This window comes from Doryrhamphus excisus, chromosome 20, assembly GCF_030265055.1.
Source record: "Doryrhamphus excisus isolate RoL2022-K1 chromosome 20, RoL_Dexc_1.0, whole genome shotgun sequence".
NCBI lineage: Eukaryota > Metazoa > Chordata > Actinopteri > Syngnathiformes > Syngnathidae > Doryrhamphus > Doryrhamphus excisus.
Window position 1 is genome coordinate 14,018,514 of NC_080485.1, and position 19,965 is coordinate 14,038,478.

Sequence of the window (19,965 nt, forward strand, 5' to 3'; positions counted from 1 at the left end):
TGTAAAGTGCGTTATAAATTTACATTTATTATTATTATTATTAGGTTAGCGCGCAGACCTCACAGCGAGGCGACCAGGGTTCAATTCCACCCTCGGCCATCTCTGTGTGGAGTTTGCATGTTCTCCCCGTGCATGCGTGGGTTTTCTCCGGGTACTCCGGTTTCCTCCCACATTCCAAAAACATGCTAGGTTAATTAGCGACTCCAAATTGTCCATAGGTATGAATGTGAATGGTTGTTTGTCTATATGTGCCCTGTGATTGGCTGGCCACCAGTCCAGGGTGTACCCCGCCTCTTGCCTATAGACAGCTGGGATAGGCTCCAGCAAAAGGTTGGCTCAAGCCGTGATGCCAGGTTGTATGTTGAGTTTAAATGAAATACTTTGGAAAGAATAGGCGGGCCGTATTCAAACACTTGGCGGGCCGGATGTGGCCCCCAGGCCGTAGTTTGCCCACCCCTGGACTAGTGCCTAGTGCTTCTCCAGTCACCAAAAAACCCAAACTTGATTAATGGAACTTTAATTGTCAGACATTGATAAGATAAGACTGTTGATAAAATATTATTGCAATTATTGTGTTTACACTGTTTAGATAATTAGATAATAATACATGTAATAAACGGAACATTTTATGGAAACAAAATGGTCTTTTGATTAAATAGTACGTGATAATAAGCTCATGATTAAAATAGTATGTGATAATAAGATCCTCACATGGTTTGTTTGGTATCAGGCCCAGTATCATGCCCCCAGCGTGCCAGTATCAGCCCGAGACCATGATACCTGGCCTGATACCAGACAAACCATGTGATAAACTCCAAGTACTGCTAGTTCACACATAAAGTTCAAATAGTCTTCTTACTTGTGGCGTTTTTCCCTTCCCGACTGACCCACTTCTTTAAGAGCATGAAGCTCTGTGCTGTCAGTGAGTTGGGGTTCTCTAATCTGATGTGGTTGATCTCATCGACTGTGAAGTTCATCTCCCGAGCCAGCTCTGTGACGATAGACATAGAATATACGTCAACAGTAGCCACTTTATTACTTCAAAAAAAGACAATGGAGCGTTATTACCGCAATGACCCTTCTGATTGTTGCGGTTAATTGGTATCGATAATGACTTGGAGTGCATGCGAAAGTGGGTCGGAAAACATCTCTCTTTGACCACATGGTAATTTATTAACAAGAACATGCAACAGAACCAATGTTGTAAGCTGCTTTAAAGCTGAATTCATACCGTTTAATTCATTGTAAACAAAAGCACGCAAGTGTAACACCGAAGAGTTTCATACCGGTAGTAGATCTAAATACTGCAACTCACATTCTAATTAATAAATGGTACTTTTACAATCAGTAACTGTTACATTTGTTCACTTCCTGCTTTCCTAAAAAAAAATTTTTTTATTTTTATTTTTTTTAATTTTATTTAATTTTTTTGTCACGTACCAAAGTACAAGGTGATATACAATGACATAATGGGTACTATAGTAAATCCTACCCCTCCATCTGGTACTTTTACAATCAGTAACTGTTACATTTGTTCACTTCCTGCTTTCCAAATATAATTTTTTTTATTTTTTTTAATTTTATTTAATTTTATTTTTTTGTCACGTACTGAAGTACGAGGTGATATACAATGACATAATGGGTACCATAGTAAATCCTACCCCCCTCCATCTGGTACTTTTACAATCAGTAACTGTTACATTTGTTCACTTCCTGCTTTCCTAATATAATTTACATTTTTTTTAAATTAAATTTTTATACTTAAATTAATTAAATTAATTTTTATAATAACTATATCAGCAAGTTGAAGTATTTGTGATTTTAGAAATAAGGAGTAAGTATGTTCTCTGTAGGCGGCATTATGAATTATCCTGACTGACCTTTTTTGCAGTACATTTAGCGAGTGAAGATTGCTTTTATAGTTGAAGCTCATACAAAGGTAGATAGAGCTTCTGGATGCTGACCACTCGTGGTACTATTTAATGCCGGTACCATCCAACTATTTGCTTCGGTAGATGACGCACCCAGCGCCGTTGGGAGCTCATCATTGTCCTCACCTGTCCAGCTGAGTCCCAGATGATCTGCTACAATGGCCATACGCAAATCTGTTCGCTCGCACGGGCTTTGCGGACCTGGCGAGAAAGGAGCACAGCGACTGATGAATACATCGGCTATTTCTATAGTTACATATACAAAACTAAACACATACAAGTTTCCTTTTCTGGCCACTGTTTCCCATTAGTACTAGTGCAATTCGGATAAAGTGCAGTAATGACTTTACTGTAATTCAGCGGTGATTATATGCAAACTGTTGTTATTTTCAGGATGGCAAGAAAAGGCACTGATTCTGTACATGTGGTCTATATGACTATTTGTGGTACGTAACCTTTTTAAGCAGGCATTAACTATCATGAGAACCACACAAAACAAACCATGATTCTTAAAGAGTAGTTCTAGGGTGGAAAACTTCTATGTTAGAGTCTATTATCTCAACATGCGCTAAGCTAACGGTGTTCTTTGTAAATTCTACTGTGACAATTCGGTGTATGGGAAAAAAAAAAGACTACAGTAATGACTTCAGCCTCACCCTGAACAGAAACAAGACAAACCAAAGACTGTGAAACAGGTTGTGTACCGGTTTTCCGGTCACTAGTCTACTGTACAGGTCACAACAAGGTCGGTGGGAAAGGGGAACAGAGGGAAAGGAATCTTGCAACAGAGACGGTAAGGGGACACAGTACATCGATGATGATGGCGGAATGGTAGCTACTGGTCTAAGGGAAATACAGAATAAACACGCCACAGGCATTCCAGTCAATCAATTCAACAACCACAACATGTCATGCAACTAGGAGTGAAATAGATCAATATATAGAAAGTATTTGATAGTGTGAAAGTTTTACAAACTAGGCTTGATCTCTGCGATGGGAGGTGTTCGAGACCCCGTGAGTCCCTGACTGCCCTCCTTCCCACCAGTCCGCCTACTCCTCCTGCTCCTCTGACTGCCAGAGGCCCTGTCCGTCGTCGCCACCTTTGCCCCTACGGACGGGGCCCCGGCCTCAGCCCTCGAACCTCTACCAGACCTGGACGAGTGGGAGGGCTGGGAAGGTTGGGAAGGCTGCGAGGCGTCTGACAGAGAGGTGCTCCGGGAGGTGCTGTCTTCCTCCGACTGCTCTGTCTGCTTCTGTTTCTCCTCGTCTGACAGCCGGTCCACCAACTTTATTGTCTCTCCGCTAATGTCTTTAAAATATTCGATGGTGCGCTTGCAAACCTCGCTAGGCTTCTCCTGTCTGGACGCTGCCTCGCTCGAGACCTTGCTGACCTGATGCCTGTCCTTCAGAGGTAACCTTGAGGGCAACTTTATGGCTGCTCTTTCTGTACCCAGCGGCCTCGTCGGCGTCGAGCTAACCCTGACTGATTGAGGTGAGCTAGCCGTGGCCGTGGGGCCGATCTTTTTAATGTCCTTGATTGGTATTCTAGACCTGGGTTCTACTTTTGCAATGGCTGGCTCTCCTCTTTTCCTGGTCTCAATTGTGACCGCTTGCTTGGGCTTCTGCTTGCCTATGGCTGTTCCCTGGGTGTGCAACGACTTCCCTGATGCTTTCACCGGAAGCCTGGATCTGGGGAGCTTCACTTCGCTCTCTTTAACCGGTTCGCTTCTCTGCTGCTGCTGCTGCTCCGTTTGATTGCTTATCTCTCCTTTCTCGTCTAAATCTCTACAACACAGTGTTTCTACTCTGCTTGCTTTCTGAAGCGTGGGCTCGGACGAGGACTGGAGGTTGAACACTACGCTGCCGCACTGAATGTAGTTGGCCTGAATGCTAGAAGACTCGAGGTTATTGTTGTTGTTGCAGTTCTTCGACGGGTAATCTCTTCTATCTGACTTGGCTTCCGTGTCTTTGCTAGACTGGCCGTCTGTACACTGACCCTCTATGCTGATGTACTCTGGCACCACCTGACCTTCTGTTATCTCAGATTTAAAATCGCCCGGATCCCCTGAGTCTTTTTTCACAGTTATGGAAGCGGCTATGCCCATTTTAATAGGGGTTCGTAATTTGGGGTCAACTTTGGAGGCTGTGATTGTGCATGACGAGGCGGTTTCGGCTATGGCGTCACAGGTGGGTACTTCGATACCGGCATAGCCTGTGTCACTGCCGGGGTGTGAGGGGCTGCTTTTGGGTGGTGCTGGTGGTGGTGGTGTTGTGCTGCTGCTGCTGCTGCCTGTGGTTGCATCTAGAACCTTCACCTTCCCATCTACTGTGGCCCTCTCCCCTGTTTTTGAGGAAACTAGACCCAGGATCTTGCCCCCTCTCCCCTTTTCCCCTGTTAGAGGGTCAGAGGAATGCTCACCAATCTGAAAAAACTGAAGCCTCTCTTCAACAAAGTCCCGCTTGCTCATGTCAATAGCACCACTGCGGGTCATCTCAAACATCTTCCCTTCATGGAAAGGGAAGGGGTTAGGCTCACTAGTTGGTGTGCTCTCATCGGTCGGTGTTCGAGCAGGGGTTGTGTCGGGTGTGGTGGCCTGAGATTTGTCCTCCACTGACAAACCAAAGGGCTTTGGGTCTTCGTCTTTGGTTTTGGACTCATAAACTCCCTCATTATCGCTCCCTTTGGTGGACCAGGGGTCAAAGTCAAGGCCTTTTGTGGCTACCGTTTTAAAGGTTGCATTTAGCTCTTCTTCAAGTTGGTAGCCGAAGTAGTTGTCGCCAAAGCTCTGCCTTTCTGGGTGTCTTCCTTCAACAGTGAAGTCTTCTTCTCCGCTGCTTCTTGACGAAGATGGGTTGGTTTTTGACGTTCCGTGGTTCCCGCCATCCTCACACTTTTCTTCCTCTATCACTTCGAGCTTGGACTGGCCAAAAGAGCGGTCAGCTGCTTTTGCGTCATTGGACAGACTGGATGTCTTTGGATCCTCGCTCAGTCCGTCATCCTCATCCTGGAAATCATAACCATCTAAGGAGTCTATCTCAGTGGCATCGGTGTCATGGGAAAACTCAGCCGTGGTTGCAATGGAGCAGTCGGTGATCGATTGGTCATTCCCGTTTGCTTCCATGTCGGCATCCTCCCCCTTCACGACTCCATTGACTCCAGATTCCTTACTTCCATTCTTCTCCGATCTTCTGTGTTTTGAACGTTTCTCCCCCTCGTCTTTCACCTTGAAGGTGTACTTTTTGATAGGGATGGGGTGAAAGACAGACTCGTCGTCACTGGAGTCGCTGTTGTCAGCTCCGGGAGGAATGGGGGATGGAGGCTGGACCCGTATGATCGGCTCGGCGAGAAGGTGCTTGTCATGCTCCTCCTGAAGGTTTACTTCCATCATCTCTGTCTCTGTTTCAGAAGACGCACAGGACTTTCTTTTCTCAGGGTCGGACTGCTCTGCGTCCAATGGAGGGGGCGGCGGAAACTCGATATAAGGAACTCTTTTCTCCTTAGACTTGTGTTGATCTGGTTCGTGTTTCTTAGTGTGATTCTGTGAGGATGGCTGCTTGGATTTTTCCCGTAAAGTCTCCTTGTAGATAAAGGTCTTCCCGTCTTCCTCTTCCGACTCCTCCGGGATAGGACTCGGCATGCCAGCCATGGAGCCTATCACAGAGTCAGGCATTCTGGAGGCCAGGCTGACTTCCTCTGAGCTTGGGGTCTCGGGGGTAACAGGACTCTTCCCGGAGCTGTCCATGAATGTCACTTGTTCCAGGGTGTCATCTTCAGGACTACCTTGCGGAGACGGAGAGTGCTTTTGTTTGGCGGTATAAAATGTTCCCCTCGTTTCGTGTACTGTCCTGCTCTCATGGCTTACGATTTTTTTGTACGTTCCCAGCTGCCCAGACGCTGTTTCTTTCTCGTACTGCTTACCCACTTGAATGCTGACGTACACAGGTAATGGTTTGACATCTTTGAAACCTTCCGTGACGACTACAGGGGTTCCGTGATCCGAATACTCGACCTGGTCGTTATCAAGACCGTTACATGTGATATTTGACTGGCTACAGTCGGAGTCTGTGGACTTTCCTGATGATCCACAAGTAGATTTGTTGGATTCAAAGCTACTATGTATCGGGTTTCGAGCAAGGATCGGCGTACGAGAGCTGTCCTCGCGAGATTCAAAAGAGGCATCTAATTTTAATGACGGGGATCTGCGACTTTCTGGAAAATTAGATGGCTTTCTTACAGGAATTTGAGATTCCGAGTTTTTTTTTAGACCGTCATTGGTATTTGGATTCTCTCTGACAACAAATTCGGTGTAAATTATTTTCTTTGTACTTTCTTGTCTTTGAGAATTTTTATTGTCATCTTTTGTGGAATCGTGGACTAATGAGTGAGGTAAATTTGGAGATTGGGGTTTATAGTTCCCGTACCCTTGGCTCTCCCATGTTTTGAATAACCTATCTTCCTGATTCTTTCCGCTGGTCTGTTGTTGCACGGGCGACAACTTGGACTCAGTTTCTTGAGCTCTTCTCTGATTTAACGGACTGTCCGGTGCTTTTGGAATGTTTGAACCTGCAAATACCTGATACACGGGTAGTTTACTTTCATGGAGCTTCCTGATGGGGGGATTTGGATTTTGGCTACCCTGAGAAACCCTGTCTTGTTTTTGAGCCTCTTGTTCGAACTTAAGCCTCACTGCGCTGACTTTGGAAGAAGACATTTGAAAAGGTTTTGAACCTTCACTTTCATGTGATTTGCTATCTCCCGGTTTCCTGGCATCGGAATCGCTATATTGTAGCAGTACTCTTCTCTCTGGGCTGCTGGGTAAGCTAGCACATTTCCTATCACTAGCGCCAAATCTGTCTCTTAGTCTTTCTCTGCTCCACTCTTCCCCACTGGCTCCATTTCTATACACTGATCTCTCCGGGCTGCTATGCGTGGAACTGGGCCCTGACCGTGATTCCCTGAAGTCCGGTCTTCGAGACTTCTTCTCAGGCGAGGACAGCTCATCGTTAAGCTGTTCTGTCTTATCCCTGAAGAACTGAGAAACCTCACTGAGCTTTTCCTCGGCCTCCTTAACAGTTCTGTCTACTCTTTCCTCGTATATAAGTTGCTCTCTGTCCTTTCTATCCGTCTCATCAGTTGATACCCGCATCCAAACCGACTGCTTCGGGCTACCGGGTTCGGAGGAATGCTGCAAAAGTGTCATTGTGTCAAAGTTGTCGTCAACACTGGCCATTCTTCCTGATGTGTCAAACATATTTCGCGATGATCGAAAGATATATTCAGTTCTTGGACTTCCTGATCTACCCTCGCTTCTGTCTGGCGATTGGAAGCGAGACCGCTCTCTAACGTGTTCCTCGGTGTCAGAATGGGACTGGTCAAATTTTTCAGACAGTAACATTTTCTCGGCAAAATTATAAGACCCTCCCCTGAGCTCTGATGATTCGTCTTCATTGTATTCCACAGATTGCTGGCTAAGCAACTTCAAGGTTTTGTAAGATTCGTCTGCCATTAGCTGGGCTGAACTGGGACGACTATCCTCTTGGGGCATGAGGTTGAATCTGGAGGAGTCGAGATATGCAGGAGGTTCGTCAGGTTCCCCATCTTCTTTTCGAGATCCCGGGTAGTAATACATTTCATTTTCAGAATGGTTTTTGGTCTCTCTGATGATGACCTCCGTTGGATCTGTTTTATTGCCCTTTTCGATGTGCACCTCAATTATTCTTTCAACCTTCGGTTTGACGTCTTCAAGGACTCTTTGGGACGTTTCTTCGTTATTGGATTTGTGCTCAAAGAGTCCGGCAAGCTCCCTAGAAGGGTCCTTCCCTGATTGAAAAGCTTTCATGATGTCATGAACTGACATAGTTTCCTCGCACCTCTCTGAGACCGCGTCCGGTTTGTGGTAGACCATCCTAGTGGTGGTCGTGATGTGAGTTTCTTCCTTCAAGCGAATGCCTTTTCCCATTGGATCCTCATCGGGAACAACCTTTACTGAATATCCTTTATTCATCTCTGGGGTGTATGTGGATTGATTGGGATGCCCTTTCGATTCAGTATCAATATATCTGATTGGATTTGCCTCCACCATTGGGGTCTGTTTGTTATCCTCAGGGGGTTCGTAGCTCCTAATGACATGAACAACTTCAGTTCTAGTCTCAGTAATCATTGGGGGGACTGGGATGTCCTGAAAGGGGGCTTTCGGACCCATGCCTTCGGCGCTCTGGGGGGCAGAGGGTGTTCTTTCACTCCTGGTCTCAAAGCCGCTGTCGGAGAGGGGGCTTTTATCCTGTTCATGGTATATATCATCGGGGGATTCCAGCACGGTGTCTGCTCCAAAGAGCGCATCTGCGACTTTACTCAGTTCTTTGTCTGAAGGCGAAGACCGCATGGTTGTCGGAGGCATTTTCAGTTTTTGCTCTTGAACCGCCATAGTGGGTTTCAGCACACGTTTTTGCTTCTCCTTGACATCCGTTTCTCTCTTCGACTCATCTGCCGGGTGCATTTTGGAGAAAGAACTACCGCTGACATCATTTGCTAGGTAGTCAACCACTTTAGAGAGATTGAAGTCTCTGTCTTGTATTGTTTTGGTTTTTGCTTGAGGGACCACGGTCTCGTATCTCGGGGGATAGCTCCAGTTGCTCGGTGGTTGTTCAACAGGTACTTTTGAGAAGCGGATATCATCCAAGGGCCCCCTTTGTACGGAATCTTTTGTGTCTTTAGTCAGGATTTCATTTACTTTCACTAGATCTTGTTTTACTTTCTCCACAATTCTATAAGGCTCTTCGTCTTCTACCTTTTCTGTAGGACCGGATTGGAATCCTTTATTAGTACTTGAATTTGGGTCCGTTTGTAAAATAGCTGACATTCGGATTAAGTCCTCTTTCATTTCAGCGACATCTTTTAGGATTTCTTGACTGGATGACAACGGAGATGTTGTGTTTGACTTCAAACCAGAGGATAGAAGAGGAGATTTAGTTGGGGAAAGAGTTCTGGCAAATGATGACTGCAATTGGGGATTCATCTCAGGGGGCACAGCAGTCTTGCGTGGGGACAGAATAGCGGCAGCCGACCTGGACACCTCTGGTAACTTCTTAAACTGGGGTTCTGGTAATACGTTGATGACAGAATACACAGGAACTGTCACTGTGCTGCAGGTCACGGCAGTGGTGGCATTTGGAGGGGATCTTAGCGAGTTGTACAGAGAACTGGAAGCCGAGGATCTAATGGACTGATACGAGGACGACGCGGACGAAGACACAGACTTTAAGGTGCCGTAGCCAGCCGAACAAGAATTGAATGTTTTCTCAACCTCGTCAAATGCCGCGTTGACGCTGGTGGTCGCGGCGTTGGTGGTTGCTTGTATTCGTTCTTGGAGGCTGCTGGCGAGGAGAGAGGTCGGAGAGGAGGAGCGGTACTGCGCTGGCGGCGCCGTTCCGTTGATCAGAGCTGCAGCGCTTGGAGGGGGGTTGGATTTGAGAGGTGACGACAGAGAGGAGAAGAGGTTCCTTGCAGGGCCCGACACATCCGAGGCAAACGAACGAACAGAGGAGAGGCCAGGGACGGTTTTGATGGGTGAGGAAGACGACGATATTGTACCGGCGGGGCCCCCAACAACCGTCTTGTACGACAGAGGTGAACTGAACATACTCAGGGACGATTTGGGAGACGTTGGAGGTGTCATGGCTATCGATGTCCTCTCGAGAAGAGAACCTCCTGTAGATGTGGTGATAGGGGAGGTCCTGGCTGACAAGGCCGCGAGTCCTGAAGCGCTTTTTGCAGGTGACGCCAGAGGACTGGGGGCAACCTGGCCTGGGTACTGAGCATGCTGGACTACAGTTTTTATGGGAGAGGAGATGGTTCTGTAAGATCGGATGGGGGAGGCCACGTCACTAACTGACTTAACAGACGAGGCCGGCGATCCGGGAATGTTTGTCTTAACGGGGGAGGCTGAGTTGATGGACCAGACAGACTTTAGTGGAGAGGCAGAAGGCGTGTTGGATGACGAGCTGGAGAGGGAGCCAAACCCAGACTTGGCTTGGCCAGCGACGGCGACAGGAGCAGGCGACCACGCCTGATAAGATCTCGTTGAAAAGACAGGTTTGTGAGGGTAGCCAGAAGGCTGTGCTCTTTGCGGACTTCGATCAGGTGTTTCTTCGACAATAATTCAAAATGTAAAAAAAAAAAAAACAGAAAAAAAAATAAAACAAAAAGAAAAACAACATAAAGTGGAACGTAAAATAATTGAAAAATAACACATAACAGAAAGAGAAATTCAGTCAGAAACAGCATCGCTTACAGCGGGTAAGACAACATTGTACACTTGATGAATACAGAAGGTCCCTTTTAAGCATCCAGGATGGAACGACGAGTCTAAAAACTGATTCGTGACAAAATACAGCATGACGTGGTCGACGTGACAAAACGTGACATGACAACCAAAAACATAGAATCGACTGTTGATGTGCTTAATGATTCATTGCCTTGTTGCAACAGTGACTTCACGGGCGCGTTCACACTTTTGGTTCAAAGGGTCCGCATTGTTTTGTCTGCTGGTTCGAACCATGGTGTGCATCAAAGAAGAGGACTGAGAATTTGACAGATGGGTCTCTCAAATTCAACTAAAACTAATAAACTGATTCACGGTGTCATGTTATAAACACTAAACTCATCACACAACAACTTAACACAAACCAGGTATACCTTCTGCATATACAAACATGTACCAATATGAATTCATTCATTCATTTTATACCGCTTATCTTCGCGAGGGTCGCGGGGGGTGCTGGAGCCTATCCCAGCTGTCTTCGGGCGAGAGGCGGGGTACACCCTGGACTGGTGGCCAGCCAATCACAGGGCACATATAGACAAACAACCATTCACACTCACATTCATACCTATGGACAATTTGGAATTAACGGCAATTAACCTAGCATGTTTTTGGAATGTGGGAGGAAACCGGAGTACCTGGAGAAAACCCACGCATGGCCAAGGGTGGGATTGAACTCGGGTCTCCGAGCTGTGAGGCCTGCGCGCTAACCACTCGACCAAACGGAGGTTAGGTTTATTAATTCAATCAGTCACTTTTACACTCATTTACTGCTCAGTCTGAGGAAGAGTCTTAAACAACTGTGTGACCGCAAGGCATGCCGGGTAGGCGGTGGAATCTGGGTTACCCAGCATGCCTTGCGGGCATTTTGTAAATAACATTCAAATTGACATTGTTTGTGGTAAGCACTTGATGTTTATTGCCCAAAGCAGTACTAATACACTAATAGTAGTAGGAGTAGTACTAGCCGGAGTTACCACACCAAGTCCTTCCTCTACTGGACAGCTTTTGGTCCCATGACAAAAACAATTAAGTGTAAAAGCGAAGCAAACAAAATTATATTTTAGACTTTTCGGCCTGGAAAAGTTGCGGCCATACCACAAGTGTGAACGCAGCCCTACTGCCCGTGTTTGATTGACATGCTTTTCAGTGCATTTGCGTCATTTTCAATGCCAGAGATGACCCCACAAGTTCATAGCATTATAAAAAAGAATGACATTCGTTATTTGGCCATGACTTAGCGTAAAGATGAGGTTGCACTTTATATAGTAATATATACTTTATATATAATATATACTTATACTTCATAATAGTAAATCAATGATTCAGTATGCTTATCATACAGTAGAATTTTGGCAGAATTTATATTTTGCACAATAGCACTTTTTCCATAAGTAAAAAAATATTAAGACTACATATTGATATATATACACATATTATTATTATTATTTTCAGTAATAATAATAAAATACAGCCCCTAAATGATATCAGAATATAAAGTGCAACCTATTCCAATAATTTACACAGCCACACACAAACAAAAAGCCAATAATAGAAGAGGAAAATGGCCACAAAATGAATTACCACAAATTGAAAAGCAACATTTGACACAAAGTAAATCAAAAATGGTTTGTTCCAAATGATGAATGAATGACAGAACAATGTCAACAATCTTTTCACAGCATAACACAATGTGCAGTAGGCTTAGCCAAGCTTAACGGCACAGTGAAACCATGCAAGAGACGACACAATGTTATGTGATGATTGATGCCAGGTACAGTATATATACAGGTAAATCTCCATGTACGTATACGCAACATTTATACTGTATAAAGGGACCTTCAATCTATTATGTGGAAAAGCAGTATTTTTCCATGCAATAAATAAATAAATAAATAAAACAAAATGGGGAGGGGGGGAACTCACTCGCCGCAGGGTCGGTCAAATAGCTGTAGCGCTTACGCAAAGCTAAGGAGGCAAAGGTATGGCGTCGCTCTGGCTTTTCAGTCTGAAACAAACAATGAAAAGAACAAAGGATGCTTTAACATAACGGTCAAGACGTACGTGTGAAATGTAGGTCATGTGACCCTGTCACGAGGTCGGTAAATGAATTTTATTTACTCAGAAAACACAAAACTCACTCAAATGCAAGTTAAAATAAAAAAATGTGGCATGGAAATGCAAATATATCGGTGACGGCTACAAAGGTTGATAAATGTTATCGAAGTAGGCGGGAAAAAAATAATCTCATCGTAAATACCGAGCGTGCATTTGAAAGTCAAACAATTAGCGTTTTTTCCCGTTCATGCACGACACTCCATAAAAGCCTCTCGCATATCTCAATGAAAGCCAACAGAAAGTGGGAACGGTTAAATGAAAAACAGAAGCAGTTACGGGGGGTGTAACGGTACGCCATAGTGACGCTTCGGTACCTACCTCGGTTTTAAAGGTCACGGTTCGGTTTACAGTGAGGGACCGGAATGTGAAACAAACAGTAAAACAGCTTAAGGGTTGAGGACGAGGGCTTTCGAGACCTGGTACACTTCCTGTCCCTCACTTTAAAGCAGGGGCCTCAAACTAGCGTCCTGCGGGCCACATTTGGCCCGCGGGCCGCGTGTTTGAGAAGGATGCTGTATTAGGTATCGTGTACCCAGAAAAAAATATTACATTTGATTAATGTTCATGTTAAAGGTTAAATAACTGTTAATAGTTATCCTCCCTATCCGTGTGGAAGTGGTACGTTTTTGGCTATTTAAGTTTAAAGGAAAGAACTTGAAGGCTACCGTTTAGGTCGCTATAGCTCTCTAGTTTGGGAGTTAGCATGTGTCTCAAGACCCTGCAGTTGCGCAATATGTTGTAAATCAAAGGTCTCAAACACGTGGCCCGCAGAACACTAGTTGGAGGCCCCCACCTTGATATGAAAGTTTAATGTTAGTGCAAGTTTGATATGGATGCTGTATGGTATCATGTACCCAGAAAAAATTATTACGTTTGATTAATGTTCATGTTAAAGGTTAAATAACTGTTAATAGTTATCCTCCCTATCCGTGGTGTGGAAGTGGTAAGTTTTTGGCTATTTAAGTTGAAAGGAAATAACTTGAAGGCTACCGTTTAGGTCGCTATAGCTCTCTAGTTTGGGAGTTAGCATGTGTCTCAAGACCCTGCAGTTACGCAATATGTTGTAAATCAAAGGTCTCAAACACGCGGCCCGCAGGACACTAGTTGGAGGCCCCCACCTTGATATGAAAGTTTAATGTTAGTGCGAGTTTGATATGGATGCTGTATGGTATCATGTACCCAGAAAAAATTATTACGTTTGATTAATGTTCATGTTAAAGGTTAAATAACTGTTAATAGTTATCCTCCCTATCCGTGTGGAAGTGGTAAGTTTTTGGCTATTTAAGTTTAAAGGAAATAACTTGAAGGCTACCGTTTAGGTCGCTAGCTCTCTAGTTTGCGAGTTAGCATGTGTCTCAAGACCCTGCAGTTGCGCAATTTGTTGTAAATAAAAAGAGTATAAATGTGACTATAGTCGTGTTTTGTCATGTCTACAGGGCTCTAATAATGCTTTGTTCATTTTAATCTGAAAAAAATAATTTGTCTACCCACCAACTATATGTGGTTTCTTAAGTTTTTATTATTTGCCGTTTTATTATTATTATTATATTTATTTATTTATTACTGATTGATTGATTTTCTTTATTCTTGATTTGTTTATTTATTTTTCATCTTATTTTGTGCAGAAAAATAAAATCTTTTATTGATTTTTATTATTAAATGAAGAGCTTTTATTGTAGAAAATCGGAACCAAAGCACTGCAAAAATTTGTATATTTTTCTGTTTTTAATAAATGTGTTTTTTTTTTTTTTTGGAAGACCTGATGCGGCTAAATTGAGTTTGAGACCCCTGCTTTAGAGCGTACCGTGCCGTAAAACCCGCTAACAAACACACGTACCGATACACCCTTTGGAAGCAGTTGTTTGTGTGGTGATGATGAAGAGACCATTTACCTCATCATCGGGATCAGACTCCATATCCTGTGGTGTTCCCAAGATGCATTGCGGCCCGGAGAAGAGGTGACACAATGGAGAGCATGTTACAGTGAGAGCGGGGGCGGGCGGCACGGTTGCAATGACAATGGAGCAGCAAAAAAACAAACAAAAAAAAAACATTATAATAAAAGAGCAAAATATAACAAGCAGGAGCAGAACATCCATTTTCTTGCGACCAATCAAACGATAACAAACGACGAGCCAAGCAGCAGAAGAGCCAAGCGTTGTTTATGCACGCTGCTTGCGTTACATTGTGGGGTCTTAACACTGGCTTGACACGTACTGTCATATCTACGTCGTCATATCTAAACCCAATGAGCACCTTCCGCTTTGTTTATTATTATTATTATTATTATTCATTATTATGGATCTATGATCCAAACAGGTCACGTGACGACCCCTTCACCCGATGCTCCTACCTTCTTATGTGTAGGCAGTGTGATGTTCAAATTGCATACGGCGACCTGGGGAACACCTTTAGAGGTTTTTGGTTCCTTCAAGAAGGACAGGCGGCCACACGGTTCTTGGCCCATGTCCCTGATCTGGAGAAATAAGAAAATGGACAACAACATAACGCTTTTACTTCAATATGACGGGTAGCAGCTACTGAGGTTAACTTTCCTACCCGTTTTACATTTTAATGCATAAAAAGAATCACATAAAATTTGTTTATTGCATCAAGGCTTTTTGACTTTGTCAGGAAACTCTATACTCAATACAAATACTGCTATGATTTTTTATTTTATTTTTATTTTTAATCAGTTTGAAACTGAAATTGACCAGACTCACCACTAGGGAGAGTCTCTACACTCTAAACCGGTGGTTGACAAAATGCCTGCTGCACATTCAACAAGAAAACTTGCAAGAAAACAGCAAAAATGGAAATATAAACAGTAATTTAACAATAATAAAGTCAAAATATTTAAAGAAAAAAATTCTGATGTATTGAGAAAATTAAGAAATTATTATTAAATTTATTATTAAATTATTATTATTATTAAATAAATTATAATAAATATATAACATATAATATATAATATATATATAATATAATAATAAAGTTACAAGAATAGTATTTTTAATAATTTTTTTTCATTATCATGAGAAAGAAACTACACAAAATAAAGTTGTTAGAATAACCCTGGAGTAAAAAAAAAAAGTCTCCCGTTTCATCACCGGCGCAAAAATGGAAATATAAACAGTAATTTATCAATAATAAAGTCAAAATATTTAAAGAAAAAAATTCAGATATATTGAAAAAAATAATAAATAAATTATAATAAATATATAATATATAATATATAAATAAAGTTACAAGAATAATATAATAGTATTTTTATTTTTTTTTTCATTATTATGAGAAAGAAACTACACAAAATAAAGTTGTTAGAATAACCCTGTAGTAAAAAAAAAGTCTCCCGTCTCATCACAGGCGCAAAAATGGAAACGTAAACAGTAATTTATCAATAATAAAGTCAAAATATTTAAAGAAAAAAATTCTAATTTCTTTGTTGTTTAAAAATCCCGAGCAAATCCAAAGTCATCAAAGTTGTATTTCGACTTTAGAGGTTCCACTGTCCATCAATTTCAAACCCAGCGGGAATTGTGCACAAGTAGGTCAATTCCTTTCTAATTTAGTCCGATAATATGTTGTACCCTGGAGATGTTTTAACTTCATTTTAAGGTTATTGAAAAAGAGGGTCAAAGATTGTCGTGTCTATAATATATAATATTAAAGACAGATGGAGAAGTGGAATGTACCTTTACGTTGAAAGGAAGCCTGTTTTCCTTGAAGGAGAAGAAATTAAACACAAGCTGCTGCCCGCTTTTGGTCAGAGGGGACAGGTTGCCATAGCAATCCACATGGATGGGCTTGCCCTCCAGAACCTGCAAGAGCGTATACATGATATTGATGAAATTAATTAATTAAAATATTAAATGCCTCGTTATTTATATTTCAAGAAAAGAAACTGCATCCTCGTGACATAGGTGAAAAGGTGCATTATTATTATCAACACCATTCTTTTTCACGTTTTTGATGGGGATTTTTTCCATTCATCCATTTTTAGAGCAAAAAAATAAAAATACATGAAAAGTTTTCGGTTGCACGGTGGTCAAGTGGTTAGCACACTGACCTCACAGCTAGGAGACCCCAGTTCAATCCCACCCTCGGCCATCTCTGTGTGGAGTTTGCATGTTCTCCCCGTGCATGCGTGGGTTTTCTCCAGGTACGGGAAAAAACAATTATATATATGTACATCTTATACAGTGGTACCTCGGTTAACATTCGCCCCGGTTAGCGTATTTTTTGGTTAACATCTAAAATGTTTGTTAAATTTTTGTCTTCGCTTGCGCTTGCCCGCCTGTTACTGAAATACTATGAAACATAACACACATACATATAAATGAATAAATATTGTCATGAACAATACATTAGGGCTAAGAGACCCGGGTTCAATTCCACCCTCAGCCATCTCTGTGTGGAGTTTGCATGTTCTCCCCGTGCATGCGTGGGTTTTCTCCGGGTACTCCGGTTTCCTCCCACATTCCAAAAACATGCTAGGTTAATTAGCGACTCCAAATTGTCCATAGGTATGAATGTGAGTGTGAATGGTTGTTTGTCTGTATGTGCCCTGTGATTGGCTGGCCACCAGTCCAGGGTGTACCCCGCCTCTCGTCCCGAAGACAGCTGGGATAGGCTCCAGCACCCCCGCGACCCTTGTGAAGATAAGCGATAGAAAATGAATGAATGAATGAATCCATATTGGTACATGTTTGTATATCCCGCAGGTATACCTGTTATGTGTTAAGTTGTTGTGTGATGAGTTTAGTGTCTATAACATGACACAGTGAATCAGACTGTTATATTGTTATTATATATGATAACCTCCTGCAATTTCCGATGGGTTGACAAGCTTGTGAGTTTTCTCATAGCTTGTGATTGGCAGATTTGTTGAATGCGCTAGAACCAGAAGAAAGCCGCCATCATGAAAAATAAATTTTTTGTCAATTACTACCGAACTAATATTGATATCATGATGATTCAATTTGCTAATGCGATGTTTTCATGGACAAGGAATCTAAATATGTAGATAAAATAAATGTAGGACTAATACCGTATTTTCCGGAGTATAAGTGGCACTTTTTTTCATAGGTTGGCTGTTCCTGCAACTTATACTCCAGAGCGACTTATAAATGAAAAAAGTGTTTATGTTCCATAAACACTGGACACCTTTTGTGTTCATGTTTATTTTTTGTGTAGCTGAATAAGCATTGTGTTAGCATATCTTACACCTATTCAGCCTGTTCTCTATTCTTTTATTGTTAGAACTTGCCTTCCAAGAGGACGTAATGTCTGTTTTGGTCAAGTTGTTAAATTAAATTACCCACAAAAAAATGAGACTTATACTCCAGTGCGACTTATGTATGTTTTTTTCTACCTAATTATGCATTTTTGGCCTTGTGCGACTTATACTCCGGAGCGAAAGTCCAGAAAATACGGTATTTATGGTATAAATCACAATATAGGAGGAACGATCTGCACTCTCTGAGGACTTTTTTAGTTGAGTACGTGGCCCTCGCTGGTAAAAGTACACGTTCCCAGTACTTCCAGGCATACTAAAAGCACTTCTAAAGCATCCTGGCATGTACACGTGTCCAATACACACACACATGTGCCCACCTCGATGTCTTTACTCCGTGCCACTTCCTCAAAGTTCTCCTGCTGTTCCAGGGTCTTGTCCACTTTGTCGTCCGTCATGCAGAAGCAGCGAAGGCGAGCCTCCACCGGGTCGTTCATCTTGGCGAAGACCACAAACTTGGCCAGGTACGGCACGCAGATCAGCTCCCGGTATAACTGAGACGCTAGACTCACCGTCTCAGGAATCTGGTGACAGTCTGCGAGCCAGAACCTGAGAAGAGGAGAACATGAGTACTGAAGTTTTCTATATTGTGTACTTGTACAGTTTGACTCACCTGGCCGACACATTTGTGGTAAAGGAGACGCAATCGGTGACAAAGGAAAGCGGCGTGGTCCCTGTGATGTCCTCCCACTGGGCGGGGGACGTCCCTCCTGCGTGAGGACAAATAAAGATGAGCCATCCATCTTGTCTTGAACGCTTTAAGAGCTTCAAGGTTGCGCGTGCCTGTGATGCTGCACAGCAAACGTAAGCAAGGCGCCGCATCTCCGCGTCGTCCGCTGGGATGTCCTTCTGCCGAGCGAGGCGGGACGGGGATGGTCATCGTGATGGGTTTGTGGAACTTCCTCCTCCTGGGTTCCACTGTGACGATGGGGCTGAAGGTGGCTCTGTTCCCCAGGACCGCTCGCACCATTTCATCAGGGACAGGCTGAGCCTACACAAAGAAAACATCATTTTGTGTTCAATGCGTGGTTAAAAAAAAAAAAAAAAAGTTCTGTCGTACCTGCAGGCCAACACGAATCTTCTTGGTTAGCGCCCCCTGAGGGAAAGAGGCCTGGACCATGGGAACGGTGCTGCTGGACAGGACGCCCCCGTCAGGACCCATGTGGTTGGACTCCTGCTTGATCCTCGACACCACGGCAAAGTACTGAGGAAAATCTCTGGTCACAATGCGACAAATACGCTTCTTCTCCAACTCGATAGGGCTGTCCAACTCTGGAAGACAAAGAACGGGACCGCTGAAAAGCAAATACTGACAAATACTGATATGATTTTTTTTTAATTTTTATTTTTTATCAGTTTGAAGAGAAATTGAAACTGAAATTGACCAGACTCACCACTAGGGAGAGTCTCTACATTCTAAACCAGTGGTTGCCAAAATGCCTGCTGCACATTCAACAAGAAAAAATGGAAATATAAACAGTAATTTATCAATAATAAAGTCAAAATATTTAAAGAAAAAAATTCTGATATATTGAGAAAATTAATAAATAAATAAATTATAATAAATACATAAATATTTAATATATAATAATAAAGTGACAAGAATAATATAATAATAGCATTTTTTATATTTTTTTTCATTATTATGAGAAAGAAACTACACAAAATAAAGTTGTTAGAATAACCCTGTAGTAAAAAAAGTCTCCTGTCTCATCACAGGCGCAAAAATGGAAATATAAACAGTAATTTATTAATAATAAAGTCAAAATATTTAAAGAAAAAAATTCTGATATATTGAGAAAATTAATAAACAAATAAATTATAATAAATATATAATATAATATAATAATAAAGTTACAAGAATAATATAATAGCATTTTTAATAATTTTTTTCATTATTATGAGAAAGAAACTACAGAAAATAAAGTTGTTAGAATAACCCTGTAGTAAAAAAAAGTCTCCCGTCTCATCACAGGCGCAAAAATGGAAATGTAAACAGTAATTTATCAATAATAAAGTCTAAATATTTAAAGAAAAAAATTTTGATATATTGACAAAAATTAATAAATAAATTATAATGAATATATAATATAATATATAATATAATAATAAAGTTACAAGAATATAATAATAGCATTTTTAATCATTTTTTTCATCATTATGAGAAAGAAACTACACAAAATAAAGTTGTTAGAATGACCCTGTCGTAAAAAAAGTCTCCCGTCTCATCACCGGCGCTGAGGAGGAAGTAGCAAGCCAGTGTAGTGTATGCTAACGCCTCCACGCAGACGCATAATCC

At 42.3% G+C, this 19,965-nt stretch overlaps 1 protein-coding gene across 46 annotated transcripts in view; it reads right to left on the reverse strand.

The window, feature by feature from the left end:
* LOC131108045 (ankyrin-3-like) overlaps nucleotides 1–19,965 on the reverse strand; it is a 144,761-nt gene that overhangs the window by 14,740 nt on the left and 110,056 nt on the right. For 29 of the 46 annotated variants that reach the window (XM_058058748.1, XM_058058749.1, XM_058058764.1 and 26 more), the window contains 11 exons: nucleotides 18,727–18,938; nucleotides 18,450–18,657; nucleotides 18,280–18,376; nucleotides 17,987–18,215; nucleotides 16,066–16,191; nucleotides 14,724–14,846; nucleotides 14,263–14,289; nucleotides 12,179–12,260; nucleotides 4,351–10,077; nucleotides 2,058–2,132; nucleotides 860–991 (listed from right to left, as the gene is read on the reverse strand). In XM_058058748.1, the coding sequence (XP_057914731.1) occupies nucleotides 860–991; nucleotides 2,058–2,132; nucleotides 4,351–10,077; nucleotides 12,179–12,260; nucleotides 14,263–14,289; nucleotides 14,724–14,846; nucleotides 16,066–16,191; nucleotides 17,987–18,215; nucleotides 18,280–18,376; nucleotides 18,450–18,657; nucleotides 18,727–18,938 (7,038 nt within the window). Of the gene's footprint in view, nucleotides 1–859; nucleotides 992–2,057; nucleotides 2,133–2,907; nucleotides 10,078–12,178; nucleotides 12,261–14,262; nucleotides 14,290–14,723; nucleotides 14,847–16,065; nucleotides 16,192–17,986; nucleotides 18,216–18,279; nucleotides 18,377–18,449; nucleotides 18,658–18,726; nucleotides 18,939–19,965 lie in introns of all 46 variants that reach the window. The other 17 variants (XM_058058733.1, XM_058058739.1, XM_058058737.1 and 14 more) reach the window with 5 other exon arrangements.